The 11,897-nt window shown below is 38.9% G+C and overlaps 1 protein-coding gene across 1 annotated transcript in view; it reads right to left on the reverse strand.

Annotated features, from left to right (window-relative positions):
- The window catches only part of LOC111869313 (phosphatidate cytidylyltransferase, photoreceptor-specific), a 40,813-nt gene extending 36,769 nt beyond the window's left edge, over positions 1–4,044 (reverse strand). Inside the window, exon 1 of the mRNA XM_023860725.2 lies at positions 3,767–4,044. Coding sequence (XP_023716493.1) covers positions 3,767–3,841 — 75 coding nt within the window. The 5' untranslated portion in view covers positions 3,842–4,044. The remainder of the gene's footprint in view (positions 1–3,766) is intronic.
- Between the last annotated feature and the right edge of the window lie 7,853 nt (positions 4,045–11,897).

Below are 11,897 nucleotides of genomic sequence, written 5' to 3' on the forward strand. Positions count from 1 at the left end.
AGGCCTACCTTTAATATACAGTATTAGTGCGGTGTGCATTGTCAGTGAAAAGCGCTGTAATATGTCTTTGATATTACACATTTGGGCAATTCCACGTTAATGTTACGTTAGTCTGTACTTAACTACGTATTTCACTAAAAATGCAACATTTTAACTCGGTTTTTGGTAGATTTTTACGTGACTAACATAAGGCTACTGTGGAAGTACCCATTCGGTTACAATGACATTCGTTTATAACGACACTATTTTTAGGTCCCTTTGATGACGTTATAACCAAGTTCTACTGTATGTACATATACATGTACATATCCATGGATATGATTTAAATAAATAAATACTGCTAAATACTTACAGCAATTCACAAAAACAAGTAACAGTCTGACAGTCCTTAATATTTCAGAAGGAAGTTATCTCTTACAGATATGAATTGAAATGATAGCCCAAATAACCATTTTAACCTTAAGCAATCATAACTTTGGGAATGCTTGTTTCTTTGTGGTTTATTTTATGGCACTGTCAATAACTCAGTCTATAAAGCATCAGATGATAGAATCATTAACGAATTATGAATCAGATAGGATGTCGAAGCAGTCATTACTTATTTGGGGTATTATTATGGGATGACTGTAAGGGCTGAAGAGAACCATGTCAAACCTAGGTGGATAGTCGGTTCCTGGGCTCAATTGTGCCCTGTACCTCCAGTATAGGACAGAGTGCTAACCACTTAGTAGTGACACTTTGTATAACTTCAAGATATAAAAATTATTTCCTAGCATGTTTCTGTTACCTAATAAGTCTTCTTTACTCTACTTTACTTTATTTATTGCATTCTGTCAATCCATATGAGGTCAAATCAACCTACTGGATAGAGAATCTGTCATGTTTAAACATAAAATAATAAAATATATACGTATTCACAACCATGTTTGAACATAAGATAATAAAATATACATTCATAAACCGTACAAGGACAAATGAAAACACTAAGAACCACTATAAATTAGTGTAATTATATTATCCGTAGGAGAGACAATCAAGACAGTGTGTTCATTGAGCCTCTGATTGTGCCAATCATGATATACTCATCAAAAAATTAGGGTTTTATGGAATAACTGGTAAGTTTGGTGCCTTCAATTAAATCTTACCTGAATGGAAGATATCAAAGAGTAACCCTTGGCCCCAACAGTTGTATTAATAGCTCGTCTAGTTGGGCAGAAGTAAAATTTGGTGTACCCCAAGGTTCAATTCTTGGCCCACTTATTTTCCTCTTGTATATAAGTGATATAACTAAGGTTTCAATTAATGGAACAAACAAATTCTTATATGCAGACGATACAAGTATAAAAGTGACTAATCCGGAATACGCTGACTACAAATCAACCATGACCAGAATATTTTGCAATATTAATACATGGTTCAGAACCAATCCGTTAAAATTAAATATTCATAAAACCCACACTCTCCAGTTCACTTTAATGAACTATGAGGATCATAATATGCATAATAATATTGATCAAAATTTACCGACTAACTTAGAGTGTATCAAATTTTTAGGCCTAAATATTGATAATAGGCTGTGTTGGAAGAATCATATTGATTACCTTGTTACTAAATTGAGTTCATCTTGCTTTATTATGAGAACAGTTAAGCCTATGATATCATTAAGTAGCTTAAGAATGATTTATTTTGCTTATATACATTCTGTGATGAGACATGGAATTATCTTCTGGGGCAATTCTTCATACATGACAAATCTTTTTATGATCCAAAAGAAAGTTATAAGGATTATGATGGGATTAAAGAAAAGAGATTCATGTAGAGACTCTTTCAAGGAAATGAAAATTCTGCCTTTGTGTTCTCAATACATATATTCCTTGATACAACACACTATAAATAACATACATTTGTTTACAAGAAATATGAAGGTACATAATACTGGTACCAGACAGAATATTAACCTATTTGCACCAAGTACTTCTCTTACTAAATTTCAAAAGGGTGCATATTATTCAGATATAAAAATCTACAATCATTTGCCTAAAGCGCTCAAACAATTATCTAATAACCAGAAATCTTTTGAACGTTCCCTAAAAAGATTTTTACATGCTAACTATTTTTATGCATTAAATGAGTATTTTAATCAAAAATGTATATAAATTTGAATGTTTTAACGCCATATTTTTATATAGTTGGTATGGGAGATGTGAGGGGTTGTATTGGTTTGGGTTGTATTGTGGTTATTTGTGAATTATGTCTGTTAATCAGGATATTATCTTTTTGCCTCGTATTGTTGTATGTGTTAGATAGTTAATGTGGGTGATCTTCGTTGTGTGGCTTGTGTGACTTTGTGTATGTGTTTGGTGACTATTTCCACATCCTGGGTCTGTTGCCTGTATGGATGTTTATGGAAAGTGGAGGATATGTATGTATGTATATGACAAGTCCTGTATCAATGTATTTTGATTTATGGGAAAATGAAATAAAGAAAGAAAGAAAGAAGGAAGGAAAGATAGGTGGTCATAAGTGTGTAAATTTGTAATGCATTTAATTCAGTTAATTTGGGTAATTTGAGTGAAATTGTATTAATTTTAAGTTTTTATAGTAATGTTCTTTTTAAATTATGTTTATTAATTATTATTGTAATAGGGTTTTATTCTATTATCTATGTTAATTGACTAATGTATGTGATTTTAATTATGTAACTTATGTAATTTATTATATGTATCTGGACACATCTATTATCAAAGGGACTATTTCCACATCCTAGGTTTTTTACCTGTATGGATATATGGAAAATAAAGGAAATGAATGAAAGAATGAACTATTGACAGATTTGTAGAAGGTAAATATAAATTGTGATTATAACGTGCGTTGATATCATGAATATCAGTACTAGCTATAAAATAATTTCTGTTCTTAACGACAAAAAGATGTAAAGAGAAAATGTACTGAGACTGAAGTGGCAATATTTGTAATTTTTTAAACAATCTGCGGCATGAATCCAGTCTACCCGAACCAGATATAACTCTTATTATTCTTTTTTGAATTTTTAAGACACTCTCATTATGAGGGGCATTACCCCAAAAAGATAATACTGTGACGTGTTGCGCTATGCAGGACACCCCTCCCCCCACCAGCGGTGACGTGGCCGACATAAAGTCTTCAAATTCAGTTTAAATACTGCCACACATAAAAACACTAACTGTATAACAAAAAATCACAACCAGTTAAGAAAGGTTTTAATTCCAGTGTAATAATACGATACCCTGGCATAAACAAGAAGTTCTGGGAAGAACTAATCTCCCACTTTACTTTGATATGATGCAGAAGGCAGAGAAAACGACACCTCCAACTGCCTAACAATGATACAGGGATACACATACAGACACACAGACTGAGGAGAGGGATTTATGAAGTACAGACTGAGATGGGCTCAGGCGCCATGATATGCATACGAAGTTTTGTAAAGATTGGTTCAGACATTCAAATATTAATTGTACAGTGGGGGGGGGGGATACAGAGACAGCAGGGGGATCTCCTAAGCCTACTTTCATTTTATGAAAATAAGGAAAGTCGGGTAAAAACAATGTAAGATTCGTACAAAAATTCTGGCTCTAACTAATAATTTTACGCACATAAACCCAATTACACGATCACAAGTGCAGATGAGACAGCTTCTAATGTGGCTAGTCAGTAGCTTTCAGAATTTCATTACAGCAGAAACTAATGAAAAACACTTCATAATCACAAATTAACATAGACTTACCTGATCACTTTCAGTCTCTCGAGCCTTCTCAGAATCGTCAGCTGTGTCCAGACGTCTTTTTCGAACAGCAGACATTTTGCACAAAAATTGACTTCACACACAAAGAGTAAAATAAGTTAATTCCGATTATACAAATATATTTATCTGAGAGTCAGAAATTTAAATATCTTCATTTCATAGTCGTGACAATGCCTAGAAAATTTACAAACTAAAATGTATAATCAGTACGATTCCTCCATACTCCGCACGAAAGCATCACCTGTTTGCAATGTCGCCTCGACAACATCGATTATTTTGTATTCGCTTGAAAGCATTACGTCACATTTACGTCAACGTTTGTTCCTTCAGGAACCAATCACAAGCGTCATCAAGCGGTGGAATATCGGAACTAATTTAGTTTTCACATAACCTGTTTACAATAATCGGATTAAAGTGACCGTAACTCCAAATTTCATTTTAGCTGATTAAAATATCACTCACTCACTCATGGACCTGTGCCCTTCTTGAGAGGCTGCCAATTGTGCAGCTATTCAAGAACTTCCAAGCATTTTATGAAACCTGAAAGTTCATAACCGTGTTCACAAGAGCACTCCAGCGGTCCCTATCCTGAGCCAGATCAATCCATTCCATACCATCCCATCCTATCTCTCTCTAAGATCCATTTTAATATTGTCCACCCTCCTACGTCTTGGTCTTCCCAGCGGTCTCTTTCCATCTGCCTTTCCCACCAATATCCTATATGTATTCATCTTCGCCTCCATTCATGCTAAATGCCCTGCCCATCTCATCTTCCTTCACTTGATCATTCTGATTATATTTGCAGAAGAGTACAAGTTATGAAGCTACTCATTACGCAGTTTTCTCTCTTTGGTCCAAACGTTCTCCTTAACGCTGTCCTCAGACACCCTCAGTCTATTTTCCTCCCTTACCGTTGGCGACAATGTTTACATCCATACAGAACCACAGGCAAAATTATAGTTCTGTATATTCTTTAAGTAAAATTGATAGTAAAGTTCATATAGATAAAGGATTGAAATTAGAAACATCTTTATTAGTCACACTGGATGGAACTGTTTAACAATAGGTAAAGTTGGTATAATATTTGGAATGGTCTGAAATGAGACTATGCTTTATGATCATTACATTTCAAGTTTGCTTCAGAATATGCCACTACGAAGGACCAATAAAACAATGTTTGGAGGGGGGGGATGTCAAATGGAACACATGTGTTTGCAACAATACAGACCAACCAAGCAGCCCGACCAAGGGTGGCACATTTTGGAACTTCACTCCTATTTTCCTGCTTGTTAAATGAAAATAACTTTCTGGTGCTCTTTCATTCATATTGTGACTATTAATTGCCGGTCATCAAAACATGTTTGCAACAACATAAATAATAGTATTATTTGCACACATTGGCACTGTTATCTTTTCTGTGAATAGCACCTGGATTATTGAGGCTGAATGATGCCATATTACCATTTTACTGGCCCTGCTTTATGGTAGGCTCCTTGACCATGGTGACAAAGTTCAGATTCACACAAAATGGCAATAGTATATGGTGGATTTGTTGGGCTCTCAATCCTGAGTGATGCTTAGCAAGATCCTGGATCCTTTCTCTGCTGGACTGACTTGCAGCCACATCTGCAGAGCACTATTTTGCTATATCAGCTTTCTTGGCCTCCTGCAGAGGAAAACTTCCACCTACCTTCCGAGGGCCAAGGATAACTCAGGAATGAAGACAGTAGGAGTATACAGCATTTCCTATGTGATCAGGCAGGGCAGACAGGATGTTCAGCTGACACTAGTGTCAAGGAGCACTATCTGTCTACAAGTCAGTCATGGCAGCACACATCAACTTGGAACATTACATCCTCTACATCAAACCCAAATACTATCATGGAGGCAACTGAGACTAGGCTCCATCCCAGGAATATGAACAGGGAGAATGACTTCTGCATAAGCAAGTCATGGAAACCTTTCTTCTACCCTCTGAATGAATACAGGAAGCCATCTTCATAGGTTTTCTCATGATGAGGTTCTAGATCTAGTCTGTTCTAGCCTTCATTCCACCTCATCCATACTAGTGCTTTCCTTCATCCCTTTCCATGCTCTTGACTGTAGTCACAATCAATGCCTTGTCTGTCCTACTAACATCTGGGCTCTCCTTCCTACTTATTTTTATCATGCCTCCATACTATGCCTTAACCCCAAGCTGACATTAGTACTTTCTTTCGCAGTTTCTTCCTTTCATCTCTGTCTGCACTCTGCTTGTGAGCCATGTCAATATCTAATCCTACCTACACATCCAAGTTTGGCATTTATGCTGTAGTCTTCTTTTTAATTAAAATGAGATAAAATTCTTTTATAATTTGTTACTTATTGTTTTGCTTCACTCAGGGTGTCATCATTTCCGTAAAATATAAGATGTTTTCCTTGGCAGCTTGTTCCTCACGTTAGTTATTTTCTCCTGTACTTCTTCTGGCTTATTTTGGACTTCATCCATCGTCTGGTATGTAAAAGACAAAATAAGCGAGAAGAAGTACAGTATACACCATCGTCAGAATCCTTTCAAGTCTATCTATTTTCTCCTGGTTTGTGTTTTCTTCCTCAACGTGTGGTGTTGTCTTTACTAGTGCTTTGTTCATGGGCCACTACCTAGTAACGGCTTTTGTATAGTTGTTATTTCATGGTTATTTCCTAGCAACGGGTCTACATGCCACAGTACAAATCAGAAACGAGGTCTGGAACACACTGAAGGATTATTGACAGACTCTTGCCAACAGTTTTTATACAGCATTTTACAGTAGCATGATGAAGTGTGACATGTTTCATACATTGAGATGAATACATTTTTGTCATAATATGAATTAACATTCTAACAAATATGCATAAACCACCAGCAGAAGGCACTTTCTATAATGTTAAAGACTATAACTGGCAGACAAAAAAGCCCACGCCATAGCTCAAGCAGTTAGTCACTGGCTTCCCACCATGGTGGCCCTGGTTCGATCCCGGGTCTGGTCATGTGGGATTTGTGGTGGACAAAGTAGTGCTGGGGCAGGTTTTCTCCGAGTACTTTGGTTTCCCCTGCCAATCTTCATTCCAGAAATTGCTCCACAATGACCCTCACCTATCATCTGGGGCTGTAAAATAGGCAAGAAGTGGCCGCAGTACCAAGTGGACTCAGTCCCACCCCACCAAGCAATAAAAAAAAATTCCCGGCAGATGGACTGTCAACAAACGAGTCCAAACCACTAAGTGCTAATTCATCAGTTTCTCATATTTGATGCAAGGAAGAGGTGAAACACTATGATCTGAGATTCATAACTTGCTAATTCTGTTTGGAATAAGGAAGAACTGCCTCAGCAATGGAAGGGATCTATTATTGTGCCTATTTATGGGAAAGATTATAAAACAGATTGAAGCAATTATCAAGGTACATCACTGTTATAAACTTCATACATTATTCTATCAAGGTTAACTCCACATGTTAGACAAAATTATTAGGGATTCTTAGTGTGCATTCTGATATGACAGATAAACCACTGATAAGATTTTCTACAAACATCAGACACTTGAGAAAAAATGGGAGAACACTGGGACAGCACATGACTTCAAGATGCCCATGACTCAGAATGAAGTATTTTACAAGGCTGTCACTGAGTTTGGTACATCCACAAAATTACTCAGGTTAATTAAATGTGTTTACACGAAATTCCATACCAATAAAAACTTTGATATGCTTCCTGTTCAGAATGGGGGTACGCAGTAGTGTAGCTGGTTGAGGCACTATGCTACAAGCTCAAAGGTCGCAGGTTCAAGTCCCAATGAGGTTAATTTTTCAATTGACCTAATCTAGCTGCACCATGGTCCTGGGGTTGACTCAGCCTCTAACAGAAATGAGTACCAGGGATCTTCCTTGGGGGTAAAGGGTGGCTGGCATGTAAGGCTGACAACCTTACCGCCATCTGTGAGCCGATTGTCTAGATAATGTTGGACTCTCGTCTCACAACCCTATGGGCGTCCATGGCCTGTTACAAGGACAGCTTTACTTTTTTACCTTTTCCTGTTCAGAATGGTTTGAAGTAATGCCATGCTTTACTGCCATTATTTTTCAACTTTGCTCTAGAATATGCAATTAGGTCCAAGAAGACCAGAAAAGAATGAAACCAAATGGTATATATCTGCTTCTTGTCAATGCTAATGAGTTTTAGTTGGCAGAAACATGAATACCATGAAGAAAAATACAGAGGCCCTTTTAGACCCTCTTACGGAGTTTGGTCTAGAAGTAAATGTAGGGAAAACTAAGTATTCATTGATGACTTCTAACCAGAAGGCAGACAAAACCACAGCATAAAGATAGCTAATATTCTGAAAATGTGGCAAAGATCAAATAGGGTACCTGAGAATTACATAAAAAAATCAGAATTTCACTCATAAAGAAATTAAAAGAGAACCAAATTCAGGAAGTTTTTGCTACCATTCAGTTCAGAATCTGCTGCCTTTCCAGCTGCTATCTAAGAACATAACATTTAAATCATACAAAACTGTAATGTTACCTGTAGTTGTATATTTGTGTGAAACTTGCTCTCTCACATCAAGGGAAGGAAGAATGAGAACGTTTGACAAAATTGCTCATGAGTAGCTTCATAATATGCATACAGGAAAGCCCGAAGGAAAGAGACCAATAGGAAGACCACGATGTAGGTGGGTGGATAAGATTAAAACAGATCTTAACACTTCGTGGACCGGTGATTTAAATCACCCTGGGGACTGGCATTTTTAAACATACTACCCTAACTTGTGTACTGTTCACTTTAAAAATTAATATAAAATCTCCTAATTAATTTTTTGAACTAAAATTTTTGGAGAACACTTACCAATGCTNGCCCTGGGGGGTCCACATGAGGCCTTCGTGGGGTGGGAGTTGATGGGCCCAGTCGTACTAAGTCTTTGTGTGACCCTGGTTCTGCTGCCACCATCTGGACTGTAGCCCAGGCCTTTGCCACATTCATCAGAAATGCTTTGTATTTCAATTTTGAATCAGGGTTTAGATTTTTTTTTAGATTTTTTGCTGTCCCCACAATGTTACTAAGCGCAATGTTATTACCCGCATTATCATCGGAGCTACTGTCACTTTTACTGTCTGTGGCCACAATTCTTTGTTGTCTCCCATCACTGTTGCTGTCTGAATGACAATTAATCCATTACTACGCCTCTCACAAGGCAGGTCAGCTAGGTCATCAGAGGAGAATTTGTCCTTGATCCATTCTCCCCACTAGCTACTGGCTGATACACACAGCTTGAAGAAGGCAAAGCATTTTCCTTTATAGTCGGTTAAGTAAACAGCGAGGTCAAGTTACTGACTGCTAACTAAACATTCCAGAGTCTTATCGCGCATCTGCAGGCAGTTGCATGCAATGTAGGTGGCGCCAGAGCAATGTATAGTGTGTTGCAACTTATCGTGTTCTAAAAGCCTGTTAACACGCGAATGGTCCGACATGTTTAAAAGCGAAAACCTTTTAAAGGGTGCGCGGTCAGCAAAGTGTTAAGAGAGATAGGATGTGGTGGTATGGACTGGATTGATCTGGCTCAGGATAGGGACCAATGGAGGGCTCTTGTGAACATGGTACTGAACCTCCGGGTTCCATAAATTGCTGGGAAGTTCTTGAGTGGCTACACAATTGACAGCTTCTCAAGAAGGGTTCAGCTCCATGAAGTTAGTTAGTTGGTAGCTTTATAATTTGTTCTCCTTGCCAAATGCTATTAGAATGACCTAATCTAGGAGGATGAGATGGGAAGGATACCAGGGAGAAATGCATACAATGTTTTGGAAGAAAACCTGGATGAAAAAGACCACTAGGGAGACCTAAGCATACGTGGTGTGTTCAAAAAGTATCGAACCTTCTTTTTTCCTGAGTAAACCAATGAAGCGGGGGAGGCTCCCTTCGGTGGAGATGTGGAGGGGACATTCATGCGCAGTCGTGAATTTTTTCCCGCCCGCAGAAAGCGTTAGTCACTGGCAGTCGGCCTATGAGTGAGGACGTGTAGTGAGCGCTCGTCAGATTCCAGTAAGGTGTAAAATGACGGAACAACATGAGCAGCGATACTGCATCAAATTTTGCCAAAAGCTTGGCGATACCCAAGTGGAAACCATTCGCAAGATTCAACAGGCTTTTGGGGACAATGCCATGAGCAACTCACGGATAAAGGAGTGGTACAACCGCTTCAAAGATGGCCGCACATCAGTGGACAGCGAACCGCATTCAGGCAGACCCTCAACAAGCCGAAATGAGAATGTCATTGAGCAAGTGCGGACTTTGGTCATGGAGGACTGTCGTATCACAGACCAAGAACTTGCGAACGAGGTAGGGGTAAGCGTTGGATTGGTACATTCAATTTTGACCGAGGATTTGGGCATGAAGAGAGTGTCCGCGAAATTCGTACCGAAACTGCTAACCATGGAGCAGAAGCAACGCTGTCTGGAAATCGCACAGGACATGCTGGACAATGCAAACAGTAACCCCAACTTTCTCAACACCGTGATCACAGGCGATGAGTTGTGGGTTTATGGGTACAACCTGGAAACCAAGATGCAGTCATCACAGTGGAAACATCAGACATCCCCGAGGCCAAAAAAAGCACGGCAGGTCCGCAGAAATGTCAAGGTAATGTTGGCCATTTTCTTCAACTCCCGTGGGGTTGTGCATCATGAGTACGCACCACAAGGCCAAACCATCACAAAGGAATACTACCAGAAGGTCCTTTGTCGTCTTCGTGATGCTGTGTGGCACAAACAACTGGATCTGTGGGCAGTAAAAACTTGGCAGCCCCATCATGATAACTCACCCACCCATTCTGCGCATTTGATTCAGACTTTTGTCGCCAAACACAACATCCCTGTGGTTTGTCAGGCTCCCTACTCCCCCGACATGGCTCTGTGTGACTTCTGGCTATTTCCCAAGCTGAAAATGCCACTGAAAGGAACCCGATTTGAGTCAAGAGAAGACATCATGCGGAATGTGATGGCCCAGCTGATCACCATTCCAAAAAAGACGCGTTCCAGAAGTGTTTCCAACAATGGCGAAAGCGCTGGGAGAAGTGTGTGCATTACCAAGGAGACTACTTTGAAGGGGATTAGGGTTTTGTACCTCCAAATCAATAAATGTATTTCTGCCGACCACAGGTTACAAGAAGGCTTAAATGAAGATGGGAGGGTGTGGACTGGCTTCATCTGACTCATGTTAGGAACCAATTTGTGGACACAGTAATGAAGCTTACGGTTCTATAAAATATTTGGAGCTTCTTGACATGTTAAAGAACCATTAACTTCTAAAGAAGTAATCTGCTCCAACTACAATAAACTCCCAGGAATCTTGTATTGACTCATCCATAATTCTCATGCAAATGGCAAACTTGGAAAATTACATTTTTATATGGGGGCACATGGTAGCGTAGTTGATTGGGGAACTATGCTACAAGCTGGATGGTCACAGGATTGAATCCCAATGAGGTCATTGGATTTTTTTCAATTTATCTAATCCTTCCCAGCAGCACTATGGCCCTGGGGTCAAGACAGCATCTAACAGAAATGAGTATCAGGAATACTCTTGGAATATTCTTGGGGGCAAAGGGCGGCCGGTGTGTAGAGCTGACAACCTTACCACCATCGATGAACTGATTGCCTAGAAACTGTGGTAACCTCAACATCTCACAACGCCATGGGCCTCCAAGACCTGTTACAGGGATACCTTTATTTTTTTACTTAAAGTTATATTACAGAATCGCAATGTGCATGCTCATTCATCACATGGTGGTCGTCCCAACCACCATCAGCAGCACTGCCCATTGTCCTCCATAATGCAGGTGCCATTACAATTATAGTGAGTGATCAGTGATAACAGCAAAGGCTACCTGAATTTATGATCATGCTACAGTATATTTCAAATCTTTCACCCATCAATCTGCTATGTTGCCTAAGAAGACCCCTGCATAAGAATTAAAGCTAAAACATATTGTTCTGATTTTTATACAAGAAACCAGAACATTCCCTTCCCAATACATGCTGGACAACATGGAGCTTAGTGTAATTAGCACAGAAGAATAGATGAACTTGAACATTTTAAAG

The sequence above is a fragment of the Cryptotermes secundus genome, unplaced genomic scaffold, assembly GCF_002891405.2.
Source record: "Cryptotermes secundus unplaced genomic scaffold, Csec_1.0 scaffold274, whole genome shotgun sequence".
Lineage (NCBI taxonomy): Eukaryota > Metazoa > Arthropoda > Insecta > Blattodea > Kalotermitidae > Cryptotermes > Cryptotermes secundus.